The 16815-nt window shown below is 36.3% G+C and overlaps 1 protein-coding gene across 1 annotated transcript in view; it reads right to left on the bottom strand.

Moving 5' to 3' along the window:
* The window catches only part of atp2c1 (ATPase secretory pathway Ca2+ transporting 1), a 44829-nt gene that overhangs the window by 11799 nt on the left and 16215 nt on the right, over positions 1-16815 (bottom strand). Inside the window, exons 4-17 of the mRNA XM_051130373.1 lie at positions 12921-13010; positions 12795-12830; positions 12534-12595; positions 10355-10463; positions 9816-9971; positions 8413-8481; positions 8247-8322; positions 8026-8092; positions 7785-7909; positions 5496-5593; positions 4371-4466; positions 4193-4282; positions 1637-1741; positions 910-1066 (exon numbers count right to left, since the gene is read on the bottom strand). Of these exons, the coding sequence (XP_050986330.1) occupies positions 910-1066; positions 1637-1741; positions 4193-4282; positions 4371-4466; positions 5496-5593; positions 7785-7909; positions 8026-8092; positions 8247-8322; positions 8413-8481; positions 9816-9971; positions 10355-10463; positions 12534-12595; positions 12795-12830; positions 12921-13010 (1336 nt within the window). The remainder of the gene's footprint in view (positions 1-909; positions 1067-1636; positions 1742-4192; positions 4283-4370; positions 4467-5495; positions 5594-7784; positions 7910-8025; positions 8093-8246; positions 8323-8412; positions 8482-9815; positions 9972-10354; positions 10464-12533; positions 12596-12794; positions 12831-12920; positions 13011-16815) is intronic.

Here is a 16815-nt window from a genome sequence, read left to right as displayed (position 1 = left end):
ACGTGATGCTGGCGTAGGAAAACTTTTCCTAACTCGCTCTTCCAAAACATCCCTCAATAATATTCAGATCTGGTGACTGTGCAGGCCATGGGAGATGTTCATCTTCACTTTCATGTTCATCAAACCACTCTGTCACCAGCCTTGTTGTGTGTATTGGTGCATTATCATCCTGATACAAGGCACTACTTTCAGGGTACAATGTTTGATCCATTGGGTGCACATAGTCAACCTTCACTCTCTGCTCTTACTGGTGCAGTGTGCAATCAGTGAAGATAGGCCACCAGGCTGTGCAAACATATCCATGAAACCTCCAACACTATATTGGCCAGTGTTTCAGTTTCATTGTCCAACCCCTGTATATATATATATAAAGAACAGTGGGGTTTCTTGACACCAGATCACTCCAACACATTATTTTCATTGCTGGAAAGACTGATTTCGATCTGTGACCATGTAATGCAGCTTTCCTGCAACTCCTAACTAGGTTAGAATACCTAGCTTTTAAGTAATACAGAAGCTGAGACAATGTTTCTACACTTTTGTTTCAACAACATTATGTATGACATTCACAGTTAAGGTTAAATTAATTATTTCACCCAAATAAAAGGGATCATACAAAATGCATGTTATTGTTTATTTAGTACTCACCTGAATAAGATATTTCACATAACAGTTCAAAAGGGTTTTTTTTTTGTTTAGTTATAGTTGTTCATGTGTCCCTTGTTTGTCCTGAACTGCCTGCTGTTCTTCAGAAAAATCCTTCAAGTCCCACAAATACTTTGGTTTTCCAGCATTTTTTGTGTATTTGAACCCTTTCCAACAATGACTGTATGATAACATTTCTAATGATTCTGATAGGGGGATGTAAACTTTTGAAATCAACTGTATTGGAAAAAAAAAGTGCTGTACCTCTGAGACCTGCAGTGCCCATGTAGCTCTTTTGCTGCTGATAGAGTTCTTTCTGCTGATGGGTCAGAGGCAGAGAAACGCCTTTACTGCTGTAGGAAGTACAGAAGCGGATGACCTGCTCATAGGCGCCCTTCACAAAGAATATGCCAGGTTTGTCCTGTCATTTAAATCAGACGTAAAGAAAGATAATTAGTTAGTCTCACATAACTCACAGCTAAATTTTACAGCTATGAATGGTTGTACAGACAACACAGTTGAAACAACTTCTTGTAGACTCTGTAATCAGAATATATGTCTAACTATTCATTACAAATTATTTCCAAGACAACACAGAAAACAAAGCAGCAGACCCAGCAAAGAGTTCTTTCTACGCAGCAGCCTGGCGCCTAAACACACTTTTGTTTCCCGGTGGACTGATAAACAGTTGTGCACCCTGACACCCATAAGCTAGACAATGAGATTGGATCTTAAGATTTCGAAGGAGCTCTTTGAGAGAGCTCAGCGTGAGCCTGAGAGTAGTGATAAATAGCCAGGCAAGAGGAAAACCATTTGAGCACTTTCTATCCATTTTAAGACGAGACGTTTTTTGGTGCATGTGAATCAATGAGATCAGTGATGTAATGTGAATTTGAACATGCACTATTGTGATGTTGCCAAGTAATTTTCAGCTCCAATTACAGTACCTTGCACCATCTATTTTTTTCCACATTTACTAAGTGTTTTCTACCTGCTGGGTGCGATGGACGACGCGGACCGCCATCCATTTCTGTTCGGAGGAGAAGGGAATCTCTTCCAGGCGCACAAACTCTTGCTGCAGGCCCTCCAATCCCATCTACAAAGAAAACAAAACAAAGACACATGTGGTCACATACTCGGCTCACTTAAATCCTTCAAAGAAAATATAGAAACTCCAAAGTAATCTCAAAGAGACCTATCAGCTCAGGCACAATAACTGATAAAACAGACTGGAGAGATACAAAATCAGCGTATCAAAAAGGGCAAGGTCTAATTAAGCAAGACAAAGTGCTTGTCGTGCCAAATCACAAACCCCAGATGCACTCAATGTGGAAAACTGAAGCAAAGACGGCCAAAAATGAAAATACGGTCACCATTTACTACAAACCTACAGTTGTAATCAAAATTATTCAACCCCCTTGACCTGCAAGACATTTTGCTGCAGAGAACAAAATTTTCTGAAAACAAAAACAAAGGTCAAATTTTGCACAGAATCATTTATTCTTTAAAACCACCAATAAATGCTGCCTGTAAGCGCTCTACTAGAAGATACTGTTACCTCTCTACTGCAGTCTTAGCCCATTCCTTGCCTGAAAAAGCTTTGGTTTTCACTTTGCCACTGCTTTCTTCAAATTCAACTAAATGAATGGAGACTGAAAAGGCCACTCAAGAACATTCTATGACTGATCTCTGGATCAAACTTAAGTAAATTTGGATGTATACTTTGGGATGATTGTCCTGCAGGAAAGTCTATTGATCATCAGCTTCAGTTTTTGCACCAAAGGTATCACATTTCTTGTCAAAATGGCCTGATACTTCAAAGATGTCCTTCATACGGTCATGATTTCCACTTCCTGCTACAGTAAAACAACCCCATAACAGGACTAATCCACCTCCAATGGAGATTAATGATGAAGATGGTGTTCTTCTGCTTATAAGCGTTGCCTTTTTTGCACCAGACATACCGCTGATCAATAGGTCCAAAAAGTTTGGGTTTGGTCACAGCACTCCACAAAACATTCTTCCAGAACTCCACAGGTCTATCCGAATAGATTTTAGCATGTTCAAGTCTGCCTTTTTGTTGTTTTTATTCAAGAGTGGTATTTGTCAAGATACCTCAACATGAAGGCTATACTTGTCTAGTCTTCTTATACTCTGCATTGAAATATTTATCCTCCTTTCGTCAGGTCATCTTGCAAGTCTTTCCTGTACATTGCAGGTTTTTCTCAGTTGCTGTGATTAAACATTTTATGATATTGTGCTTTTTTGTTCAACTCCCTCCGACGTTTTCTGGTACAATACATTTTGAACTAAGGAATAAGGCTGCCAGCTGTGTCTCTAGGAACTTTTAATGTCTTGGAAATTTTCACAGCCTTAGACTTTATAATATAATAAAACTATTTCTTCTCTATAGCTTTTGTGAGAGCTTTGTTGACTTTTCCATATTTGCTACTCAACTTGTAAATGTATGCATGTGTAATAGCCTAAGCTAATTCTGTTTTTTAAATAGAGCTTCTAAAGGCTTAAGTGTTTAAGAATTTCGTTCCCTACCATAAAAATAAGGGCCTTAAAAACAGTTGAACAGGGGTTGAATAATTATGACATAGCTGTGTTATTAAAAAAAAAAAGCATTACATTATATATTGAGATTATCACTTTTAATATGTCAGTAAACTGGTATAGATGGAATTTTTATAAAATCCTGGATCTTCAGAAGAGCTTGTATTTGTAAAGTACTGCAGTCTCTGAGGGGTTGAATAATTTTGATTGCAACTGTATATGACTGACTAACCAAACAGTTTTGGTTCCCATTGATTTCCATTTTATTAAAAAAATAAATAAAAATACAATGGAAGTCAATGGGAACCAAAACGCTTTACAAACATTCTTCAAAATACCTTCTTTTTTGTTTCACAGAAGAAAGTCATACACGTTTGGAATGACATGAGGGTGAATAAATGATGACAGTATTTTTATTTTTGGGTGAGAAATCTCTTTAAGCAGTTCTCAATAGAGCAAGTAACTGTTTTGAAACTCTTTCAGACCCAGAACTCCAGAGTATTGTGGCAGTAAGTTTTGCGCAGAAAAGAACCACCCACATTTTCTTCCGAAAACATCAAAATCTAGTTTTTATCCTTGTATTTGCATCACATTTCTCTCAGATTAATCCCCATGTAAACGTCCCTGTGGAGAAAACAATGTTATTAGTGTACCAGACGTTAACACAACTGGGACCCTCAAGGGAGATGCTGTTGCCACAGTAACCTGTTCTATGGGGTGTGAAAGCGTGTCTGCTCATCTTAATTAGCATGAGTGAGCAGAGCCGATTCAAACATTCTCTGTTTGCCAAAATGAGGTGACATAAGGTGACAGACAGAACCACGCAGACATCATTCCCACAGGCTGCTGCCTCTTGTTTGCACAGGTGGGCAGAGCCACCAGGCACGTCCAACCTCATTGTTTGGGTTTACTTATGATACAGTATTTGCAGGTAGTATAACAAAAGATCAATTATCAGCGTACCATGCAGAACAGCAACATACTGTACCTTCATAGCCAAGGCGATGAGGGCACCTTCGGTAGGACGGCCCATCAGGGTGTTGTTTCTGATTACTGCATCATTGCACACACAGCCAGCCTACAGGATTTCAGACAGCACATGAAATATGTCACAGAATAATACCTCAACAGCTTTGCATTTCATAACAATCTTTGCTCAGCCTCACCTCCACAATCTTGCTGATGGAAGTGTTGGAGAAGCCATGGACCACCTCCCCATCCAGCAATACCTCACCGGAATTGTTGTATCCGACGCCAGTGACCTGTAAACAAAGCCAAATCAAGTCAAGGAGATCTTAACACCTTAAAGTAAACATGAAATGGCATTTACAACCTCTTTAACCTAAGTTATGAGTAAAACAGAATTTTCAATACAAAAATGATTATATATATATATATATATATATATATATATATATATATATATATATATAGAAAAGTGGTCTTTATATGGCAGGTTAATTGAGTTCTTTCCAAAGATGTTATTACATTTTGAGGAAAGACAACAAACATTAAAATCTATACAACACTCGAACGCTGACACTAGATGACTTCAGCAGTCTTTTGATAGAGCTCTGTTTGTAGCCCACAGGGATGTGAAATAAAAAAGCTTGATGTAATAGACCTGGGAGAAGCGACCTAGTAAGTTTAAAAAGTGAGAGACTCAATCAACTCCACGGCTGACTCCTTTGAAGATTTATTAGCGCAGACCGATGGCACGGCAATGAATTCAGGACTCTGCACTGATACCATCAGGTTTCTGAGACATTCCTCCAGTTCCTCAGAGAGAAACCCAGAGGCTTCTCTTCACATCCATAGGGCTCATGAAACATTGCAGCTATTAATACTTATTTCCAAAGTAGAGCTGGCTTAAGGACAAATGGCACCTGACGTCAGTTTCAAAGTCAAAGTGATTTTTGGATCAAAAATACAGTAAAAGATGTAATATGAAATAGTATGACAATTTAAAATAGTTGTTTTCTTCGTTAACATTTTATAAAGTAATTAAAATACTGAAAAAAACGTAATATTCTGAAATATTATTGCAATTCAAAATAATGTTTTTCTATTTGAATATACTTCAAAGTAGAATTTATTTCTGTGATGCAATGCTGAATTTTCAGCAGCCATCACTCCAGTGTCACATGATCCTTCAGAAATCATTCTAATATGCTGAATTACTGCTTAAGAAACATTTCTTATCAATTTTGGAAACAGTTGCACCGCTTAATATGTTTGTGGAAACTGTGATACATTTTTTTTTATCTTCTTGAAAGTTTCAGGGCTCTTACCTCAGCGTGCTGTCCATCCGAGGTGAACAGGTGAGTGACTGTCATCTCATTTTTAGTAAGAGTGCCTGTCTTATCGGAGCAGATCACATTACAGCAGCCTGGGTAGGAGAGGGAGGTAAATACACACAACTAAGAGGTTCATATCTGTCGAGAGAAAATGCAAATGAGATCCCATTCCAAGACACCTACATAACATTATTTTCATAGAGAAACACACAAACAAATTTTGTGGTGTGACATCACCCCTTAACCATGGCAAAATGTAAATTTATGGCCTCAAATGGCAACAGCTTTACATGTGGCTCATCTAATAAGATCAGTCCAGGATGGTGACTGATAAAAGAGCTTTTTTACACTCCTTGCCCCCAAGCATTCTTGTATTAACATCTGCAAATAGTTCAACACAAAGCTACATTCAAATCTTGTTTTGTAGATAAACTCCTCTGTGAATTGTGCAAAACAGTTCTAGTGGTGAGTGTTTATTCCTTTACTTGGCCATTAAGTCCATTATGTGTTTGAAGAGGCTTCTAACCAAAGCAATAAACATTTCTTTAAAATGTTCAAATGCTACTGACACCCACAAGAACATTTGGGCTTGATTTAATGTGTCTGCTCTGCATTAAATTAGTACATGTAGAGTGTCACTGTGGCTGGTCATTTGACCATGATTCTCATATGACTCATTACGTAATGGCACAGAGGGGAAAAACCACCAAAGTGACTTTTTGTTTTCCTGTGAGCTGTCCAACAGGAAGGAACTGCAAAAGGTCTTTGTCTGAACATTAGATGAGAGGTGCTCTGACAATAGATTACAGATCATTTACGGCGTGTCCTTGTATTCAATTGATCAGTGTGTTTTGTGAACATTCACTCCATCTGTTCTGATTTGGTCACAGATAGCATGAAAATAAATGTTATATTTATGAATGTAAATCTGTTTATGAACGGAAATGTAAGTGTTTTTCATCAGTATTTTTATCTTGTTTTACAATGCAAATGTCTAAAGATTCTCAAAAGAGAAGTTCACTTCCAGAACAACAATTTAGAGGTAATTTACTCACCCCCTTGTCATCCAAGATGTTTATGTCTTTCTTTCTTCAGCCGTATAAGAAATAATGTTTTTTGAGGAAAACACTTCAGGATTTCTCTCCATATAGTGGACTTCAATAGTGCCTGAAAGTTTGAACTTCCAAAATGCAGTTTAAATGCAGCTTTAAAGGGCTCTAAATGATCCGAACCAAGGAAGAAGGGTCTTATCTAGCGAAACGATTGGTTATTTTCTAAAAAAAAAAAAATTGACAATTTATATTCTTTTTAACCTCAAATTCACTATAGGAATATTCCTAAAAAAAATTTCCTCAAAGAAAATAATAATTTCTTTACGACTGAAGAAAGAAAAACAAACATCTTGGATGACAAGGGGCTGAGTAAACTATCGGTAAATTTTTGTTCTGAAAGTGAACTTCTTTAAATCAAGATACATTTACTTCAGAAGCAAAATTGCATAAAATACGAATTCTTAACGATTAACATTAAGTGACTTTATGATTAAAACATTAGCAAATACCTGCCAGTGGGGTTTAAGCTGAAGGGAACAGAAAGTTTTCATTCCCCAATGACAGACATTTGCTCTTGTTTTATGCAAAAACTCACTTCACTTCGTTTAATTTCTAAGACAACAAGACTTTATGTGTTCAGTTTGCATCTCAAGTAAATATATGTTAATTTAAGCAAGTTTAGATATTTGTATTGGAAAACAAATAAAAAATTCTGAGAAAAATATTCATGTTCTTGTAATGCATGCAACATTTAATGTCAAGACTTAATGAATTTAAGACTTTCTGCTCTGATTTAAGACCTTCTTAAGGTCTAAATTTGTGGATGGGTGAATTTAAGACTTTTTAAGACCTCTTTAAGACACTGTAATTAGGATAGCAAAATAAATACGCTTATCAGCATTTAAGGGAAAAGTCATTTGGTATTTTGCTAAAACTTCATTGCCACTTTTCATTGTAGTCAAATTAGCCAGATAACACAGGCAGGCTGCTGTCAGGCCCTTGGAGGAGGAATAAATGTGTTTTTTGCTCACTACAATGTTCTCTGAAACCATTAAAACTCAATAGACTGCTGCAAAACTCTGCAGTACAATGTCAAACAAGTACATTTCAGTGTTTGACATTAAAGACACTTTTGTTTACTTTTTGCAAGATAAACAATTCTGGTACTACACTGGGTAACCACATGGTGTCTAATGCAAAATGCGTGTCATGAAACAAATGTAGACCATACCCAGCGTCTCCACTATGGGCAGTTTCTTAACGATCGCTCGTTTCTTCACCATTCTCATCACTCCAAGTGCCAAAGTCACAGTCACCACAATGGGGAGGCCTTCTGGGATAGCTGCCACAGCCAGGCTAAAAAGAAGAGCAATGACGCAACACTTAAAAGGCCGAAATCTGCACTACACGTCAAGCCACATGCCTCTTGGGAACATATGTCTCTGTGCTGGACTCGCTGATTAAAGACATACCTGACGCCTATGGTGAACATGTCTAGAATGTACTTCCCCTGAAGCCATCCGACCATCATGATCACCCCTGAAAATGGAAATGCGTTAGTGCCGTCACAGAGAGCGAAGACAGGATATGACAGAATAGAAATTAGGGTTTGCATTTTTAATGAGACGGTATGCATCGCTAACTCATGAAAGTGCAATGAATGTTAATTGGACAATCTTAACAAGATGTCTACCGATTATCCCAAAGGAGTAAAGGGAGAGCTGTTTTCCCAGCAAATCCATGCTCTTCTGTAATGGGGTTTTAGGAGCCTGTTTAAACAATAAATAGAAAAAAAATAAATGTGAAGCAAAGATGTTTTTTATTTATAATGTCAATCTATCTGGTTTAGGCTTGATTACCTCCTCTGCTTGCATCATCTTAAAAACTTCACCAAATTCTGAGTTTTCTCCAGTGCCTATGACAATGCCCTAGAATTTAAAAGAAAAATGATTACAAATATGTGCAGATCATTCGTCTTATCCAAAGGAGAAAAAAAATGTCTGAATCAGAATCTTGAATCACTTTTTTCACATGTTCTAAGTATGTGGGAAAATCTAAATGAAATAAAAATCAATCAATAAATAGCAATTTAATATAATATTAAAATAATGGATCAATATTTGATTATTTTCCACTAAATAAAAAATATAACAACAAATTAATCAGTGAAATATCTCAGTACTTGGACATCAACAACGAAGGATCAGGAAAACAAACTGTGAGACTTGACGTTAAAAGATTGGGATCAGTAAGATTTGTAATGTTTTTTTAAAGAAGTTTCTTATGTTCATCAAGGCTGTATCTATTTGATCAAAGATAAAAAAAAAAAATGTAATTTTGTAAAATACTATTTCAATTTAAAATAACAGCTTTCTATTTTAATATACTTAAAAATATCATTTATTCATGTGAAGCAAAACTGAATTTTTATTTCAGTTTTCAGTGTCACATGATCCTTTCAGAAATCATTCTATTATGCTTTATAATCAATATAATCATTTATAATCAATACTGAAAACAGTTGTGCTGCTTAATTTTTTTGGGACCTGTGATACTTTTTTCAGGATTCTTTGATAAATAAGAAGTTAAAGGTCAGTACTTTTTATTCTTTCTTTTTTTGTTTTAAATAAATTAATAATTAATAAAATTAATCATTAACAATACATTTATTCAGCAAGGATGTGTTAAATGAATAAAAAAAAAAGATAGCAAAGACTTCAACAAAAGATTTCTCTTTTGAATAAATGCTGTTCTTTTTAACGTTTTATTCAAAGAAAATGCATCACAGGTTACGAAATAATATTAAGCAACACAACTGTTTCAACACTGATCATAAATCAGCATATTAGAAAGATTTCTGAAGGATAACGTGACACTGAAGACTGGAATAATTGTTGATGAAAATTTCGAAGAAATTGCAATAATATTTCACAATACTGCAGCAGTGTATTTTACACAAATCTAAATTACACACAAACATGTTTAAAGGGGCCTTTTGTAAATTTTGCATTGAGTTATGGTGTTATGTTTGGTGGTACCTTGTGGTCTGACTCATCAAATCGCAGTTACAAATATGTAATAGTACCTTGGCTTTCCCACAGGGCACCAATGAAATTTTATCTTATTTAAACATTTATCTAAAACACTTCCAAATTTCAGTTATACTAAAGAAAAACAAAAAAAAAAAAAAAAAACAAGAAAGCAGTGGGGAATATGTAAAACTGTAAGAATGAAGGCAGTTTGAGAGATTCTGTAACTGTACCTTGGCTTTCCCACAGCGCACCAGCGTACCCATGAAGGCAATATTACTGCGGGACGTGATATCGCCATTGGTGGCAGCCGGTTGAGGAGCATAAGTCTTGGTGCAGGGGGTGGTCTCTCCTGTCAAACTGGACTCATCAACTGACAGATCCATTGCCTGCAGGGCAGAGAAAGGTTATCTTCACTAACAGGCCATCAGAACAGTGCTGCTATTTCACACACACAAGCATTTCTACACATACTGTTCTAGGATGTTTGTGACTGTAGTAGTGTAACACTAACAGTTTACATGTGCAGCATTTTTCCCTGGATAAGCCTTCTAATATCATCCAAAAATACCTTTGTTTGGACATTCAGTTACAGTGAATACTCTGAATTAAGCGGTTCTAGAAACTGGAGAATTGGTTACGGCATCAATAAGGTTAATGGTTAAGGTTAATATATATATATGTTGTGCATATAAATGCAGTCAGTATGTGCATGGAAGAGAAGTAGAAAGAAAAAGGAGAGATGTTACTATGTGTCCATATCCATTCACACCTCAAACAGGCGCAGGTCAGCTGGGACTCTCTCTCCGACTGACAGACAGACAGTGTCTCCAGGCACTAGCTCTCGTGCCAGAAGGTGTTCCAGACGTCCTTCTCGAACACTGGAGTACAGGGAGAGACAAGATTAGTTGGAAAGAGCAATGAAGGCAGCGGCAGAGAGATTGCTTGTTGAACGGTTTGAAATTAGGCCAGTGAAGTCAAGTGAACAGACCTTGGGATTTGTGCCCCGCGGGCTAGACAGAGGTCAAATAGTTTTGTTAATGTACCTTTAACAGTCTTGGCAATAAAAAAGAAAAAGCTTGTTGCGAGAAACTTGTGCCCGATTAGGAAGAGTGGCAGAAAAAAGCAGGATAACACATGGTTGCGCGCTGAGGGTGTTCTACAGGTGTCTGGGAACAGGGCTCAAGGCTGTGGCACGGCCCGGTTTTGAAGTGCAAATATGAGACTTTGTGTGTTTGAAGTGGAAATTACGCCTCTCATTCTCACTCTCTCCATATGTCGTCTGAAAGGCAGGCTTTTATGCGTTTGGTGGGTGTAAAGCTCTGGAAAATACACCTAAGACATCAAGACCTCACACCCACAGTCCTGACTCCTTTTATCATTAATGTAGTTAAGAGAAAGAAAGAAAGAACGAAAACAAAAGAAAGAAAAGCTCTCATCTATTTAAAGGAGAAGTTCACTTCCAGAACAAAAATTTACAGATAATTTACTCACCCCCTTGTCATCCAAGATGTTTATTTCTTTCTTTCTTCAGTCATAAAGAAATTATGTTTTTTGAGGAAAAAATTTCAGGAATGTTCTTCATATAGTGGACTTCTATGTTTCCTCATGAGTTTGAACTTCCAAAATGCAGTTTAAATGCAGCTTCAAAGAGCTCTAAATGATCCCAGCCAAGGAAAAAGGGTCTTATCTTGCGAAACGATTGGTTATTTTCTAAAAAATTGACAATTTATATACTTTTAACCTCTTGTCTAGCTCTGCATGAACTTCCATCTCCCAACTCCCATCTCATTTTCTCCTCCAACATCAAAATTGCTGTTTTACCTCACTTACATCACTGTTTTACCTTTTTTGTAAAAGGTGTTTGACCCTCCTTGTGTGTTCACTTTGTAAACACTTGGTCGGTACTTCTGCAGTGATGTAGGATGATTTTGAAGTTGGAGGAGAAAATGAGATGGGAGTTTTTCAACATAACGGTATTGAAGTCCACTATATTGAGAAAAACCCTGAAATGTTTACCTCAAAAAACATAATCTCTTTACGACTGAAGAAAAAAAGACATGAACATCTTGGATGACAAGGGGTTAAATTTTGGTTCTGGATGTGAACTTCTCCTTTAAGGATAAAGTCATTAATATATAATAATAATAAAAAATAAAAACGATATAAGATATAGGAACCTATATAAAATTCATTTTTTATTAAACAGAGTATTTCAGTAGAATAAAACAGCTTTCTTCATCTGATAGTAAAATGTATGTGTGCATTAACCAGCATCGAAAGTAAAGGAATTTTTTGTTGCATAAAATATTTCAATGGAGCATGCACTACTGGTAAAAAATTTGGGATCAGTAAGATTTCAAATAAAAAAAATTAATACTTTCATTAAGCAAGGAAGTATTCAATTAAAAGTGACAGCAATAATTAATAAAGGATTTTTATTTTATGATTATGAGACTTCTATTTTTTAAAAATGCTGTTCTTTTAAAATTTGTATTCATGAAAGTATCATGAAATAGGGGCATCACAGTTTTCACAAAAACCTTTTGGAGCAATGGCTGCTGAAAATTACAAACATTTGTACATACATTTCATATAAAAAAAAAAAAAAAAAAAAAAAAAAAAAATATATATATATATATATATATATATATATATATATATAAATATAACAATACAAAATGGTTGTTTAAATTGAAATATTTTGCTGTGTTTTTAAGCAAATAAATACAACTTTGATGAGCATAGGAGATTTACTTCTAAAACATTTTTTTTTAATCTTACTAAGTGCAAAATTTTAACAGTAGTGTATATATTTTCCCAAAAACAGGATTTATTTGTTAAGCCAGATACAATTCTAATAGCCATTTGTTTTTGATAAAGAAATCTATTAAAGCTTTCAGACCTGTGGAAGGACAAGCACTTTTTTGAGTTTAATAAATAATGCTCACCAATGGCATTCTGGAGGCACAAGTTTCCCCAGCTCCTCCAGGGACTTTTCTGAGCGGTATTCCTGTAAAGAAGCAGAGCAGAGCAGGCATTAAATGTCCACCGCACTTATGCTCTCACTACACCTCATTAATCTATGAGACTTCAAGTTTTTCCAAAAATCCTCAAGTCCTCTAAAAGCATTTGGACATTTGCATCCGTTGTAAGGTCTACAAGCTTGGTCATCAAATAATGTTACTTTAGGTAATGTATGTTGGATTTACCTGTACAAAGGCAACTGTAACAACAATAATAATGGCCTGCAAAAAAGAACAAAACACGTGTTAATGGACTGATGCAGTACTTCAAGGAAATCAAAAATCTGACAAGAAAAGTGAGCGGAGACTTACCACGGTGATACTGACGGCATCGTCAAACTGACGCATCAACACACTGATGACAGCGGATGCCAGCAGCAACAGGATGAGTGGGTCTTTAAACTGGGAACCAAAAGAGAGAGGAAAATTCAGAGACTGCATGAGGGTGCAATGCTGCTCAGAATTCATTGTGTCCCACATCTCAGGGCGAAAGTTTGTGTTTATCTGCCTCAGGGCTTGAGGTAGAAAAATCAATGTTAGCTATACATGACGACAACAATTATCGACCTCTGTGTCATACAGTCTGCTTTTTCAGATACCGCAGACACATACATTGGCAAGAAACCAAAACCCAAAGCAATTTACAGTATTAGTCTGTGGGGCTAAAAAGTAGCTAATACTAAAGAAAAGAAATTTCATACACAACATGGCCAGCTAATTTTTGCTATACAGACAAATATAGTTCAGTTAACTAGCAAAAATGTCAAATCACTTAGTCTGAACATTTCTTTGAATTGGTTCAAACAAAGATTTAATAATTAGTTTGTAGGAATGTAACGGTATTATCATGATATCACAATGGCATTTAACGTCTCGATATCATCGTGGTCTCATGATGATATGAAAAGATAGGACTTCCGGGACAAAGTGTAGTTTTTAAAATATATTTAAACTTCTTATTTTAACATAAAAGGTCTTTGAAGTTGTGTTTTAAGGTATTATGCTTTAGCACAGTATCTGTCAAACAAACTAAAACCGAAAACACAATATGGTTTAATCCCATTATCAAGTCTATTTACGCAGAACGGCTCCATTCACAGTAAATGCAGTGAACTTGCTTAGTGCATGTGCTGTGAATTTAGCACACATTTGGAAATGCAACGGCTACCAGCTATGCTTTATTTTCACTGCAAAATAAAAGCAAAAATAATATACCTATCAAATATTCCTTTTCATTCATTTTACAGTGCAACTGTTTTACAGTATATGGCTATTACTGTCATAGGAATAACAATAATATAAAATGTTATTACATTTGGAGTCCCCTTTAAAGTTTAGGTACAAGTCAGTAGGGCTGCCCTCGACTAAAGACTTTTCTGGTCGACTAGTAGTTGTTCATTTTAAGCAACAGTTGACTAATCACCTTTTATCAATAAACCATTTAAATCACAATAATGAGCCTTTAATTGCCTACATAGCCTACATAAGTGCTCAAGCGCACGCATAAAACTTGCCACGGCACACCGCGGAAGTAATGATTATGAATATATCAGGGGAAAAGTGTAAGGAGGTTACATTAATATTTTAATAATTTATTGATAAACAAGTGCTTTCTCTGTTTTCGGGTTAAGAGATGAAGACGGCGAGACGGACTCGTCATCTCCGCAGTAGTGGATGCTCCTGTATGCGCGTTTCATACAAATTACATAATCTCAAGAGTATTTGTTTTTCATTTGGTTTATTTGAAAGTAGACATTTCACTATCTATAGATATATTTTCATGTCTGTAAAGTAAGATTACACTGAGTTCACAGAGACTGAGACGGCAGAAAGCGCATCCTGTTTGCTTTCATTATTTTACAAAAGTGCAACATTCTGTTGTTACTGTGACTGCACACAAATAAACGTACAGTCTTTACAGATTTGAAAGATGCATTACTCTTATCTGTATGACCAAAAAATGACGGAGTATTTTAAGGGCAAGTGACAGCACTGGTGCCTCCATCTGTCATGCAGAGAGGGTGCTAATATTCAGCACACTCCGCACAGACGCTTCAATAGCGCACATTTTTCTAGGTTACATTAGATAGAATAATTTAACTTTAAAATGTACAACATTCTTTTTATATTTTTAATCAAGTCTTCATTTGTATTTTTTTTTATTGCAAAAAATATTGTATCATGGGTTTCATATCAAGATATTATTGTATCATTAGATCCCTATTAGTTTGTGTTGCCACAAAAAAAATAATATTTGGCCCTCTAACACTAACAAACACTGTATTCTGTTTCTATTCTAATTGTTTTCTTTTTATTTATTAAAAAAACAAAAAAACTGGACTCTCTGACATTAGCTGTCTCTATTCTATTTATTCTATTTAATTTTTATTTATTAAAAAAAAAACCTTGCTACATGTACTGTGTCAGACTATTCAGAACTTGAAGAATATATTATAATAATACATCAATTGCAATATTATATTCATTTCCAATTTACAAACACCAGATTCATAGCCAACTGAGGTAGACTCACAAATATTCAAAATGTTCAGTTCAACACTAAATGCAATGCTCTTGGTGGAGTGACACTGTTTAGACAGGAAATTTAGCATGTTATTTTTTTATTTTTAGAGTCCCCAAGGTCACCTGATAACCAACAGCACCAGAAATGGCTAATGACATGCTGGTTAAGCGCTAGAAAGTAAAGATTAAAAAGAAGGGAGTGTGGGTTACTTTCTTTGATTGGCCACATACAGAGAATGCAGAGCTTTAATCTACGGCAGGATCTGACACCCGCGGATTGCCCCGTTTGCATAACCGGCAATTAGCAGCACCACACAAGATGAGCTCATCATTTCTTTTGAGCGAGCAATACGGCAGCCTTTTGAAAAGCAAACCACGGCAGCACAGTTACAGGCAGGTTACACATAGCACGGGAAGGCAAAACAAACAGGGTTTGACTTTGCTGTCTGCTAAAAGTGCTTTGACATTCTCTCACATCTACTGTGACACATCCGGATTTACGCTTAGAGCTGGTGGCTCTGTGATAAAAATACCATTGAGAATTTGAATAAATCTGGGGGAAAAAGCAAAAGTAGTAAGGGAGATTATTTTAAAGCGGCACTGGTGGTCGTGCCTGAAAAAAAAAAAAAAAAAAAGTCTGATATGTTCTGGTCTGTGAAGCATGGGGCGTTAAACGGGGGAGGGTGCCTGAAAGAAAGCCAGAAAGAGGGGGAAACAAAACAGAAAAGAGAGAGACAGAGGGAGGTCGGTACATCCCAAAGCTAAAAGCCAATACGAAGTGACAGATTAAAGGCACGACAGCTTGTTGCTTTTAAACAGACCGACTCTACCTCAGACACCCTTGCTCACAGACTTAGATGCTTTTTACGCGCCCAGAAAACAAGTCTTTGCTACTCTGAACAGGAGAGGTAAGACAAAGGTGAAACTGGGAACTGAGCTGTGGCTGCATTAGAAAATTAGTGTAATTACAGGTGTTAAATAAGACGTGAAGAAGCCTTTGTGATTCGCAGAGAAAAAAGAGTCACAGTAATAATAAGAAAAAGCCAATCCCTTCTCACACAGAGTAGTTATCAGGATTAAGCACCCAGTCACATTGAAAGTTGACGTGACATGTTTGTGCTACAAATTTACCCTTTTAAACATGCTTGGCAGTTTTAGAGAAATTGGGATGCATCACAAACCCACGGATGATGAATGCGACAATGTGTGCCACCTCTGAAGAGGGCCCAGGTGAATGAGGGGGGGAAAAAAATACAATTCCTTCTAGATATAATGCTATATTTAGCCAATCAGCACAAACCTCCAGACCAAGGTGGACTGAAATTTTTCACAGAGGACAGCGACCTGTCATCTCCCATATTGGAAGAGAGAACTGGATGAACTGGGTCGTTTTACAGCTTCAAGGCATATTCACAAAAGTGTTATTTTTTGCCACAATACTTTAAATAGAAACAATGCAACCTTATGCTTACAGACCATGCGCGAAAATTCACAGTGACTTTTCTTAATGGAGTGTAGGTCAATAACGTTTGTAGAAAACTCACAAGACCAAAAGGGCTGGCTAGATTTTTTTTTTTTTTTAATAACCACAATAACCACAAGCTTCCAGCTGTTTTTATATGTACAAAATAGCTTGTTTATATTGCAGATGTTTGTGTCTCTTACCATATTATTTTAATGTATT

Source organism: Labeo rohita, chromosome 16 (genome assembly GCF_022985175.1).
Source record: "Labeo rohita strain BAU-BD-2019 chromosome 16, IGBB_LRoh.1.0, whole genome shotgun sequence".
Taxonomy (NCBI): domain Eukaryota; kingdom Metazoa; phylum Chordata; class Actinopteri; order Cypriniformes; family Cyprinidae; genus Labeo; species Labeo rohita.
Note: the sequence above shows the minus strand (reverse complement) of the source record. Positions and strands in the feature narration are given on the sequence as shown.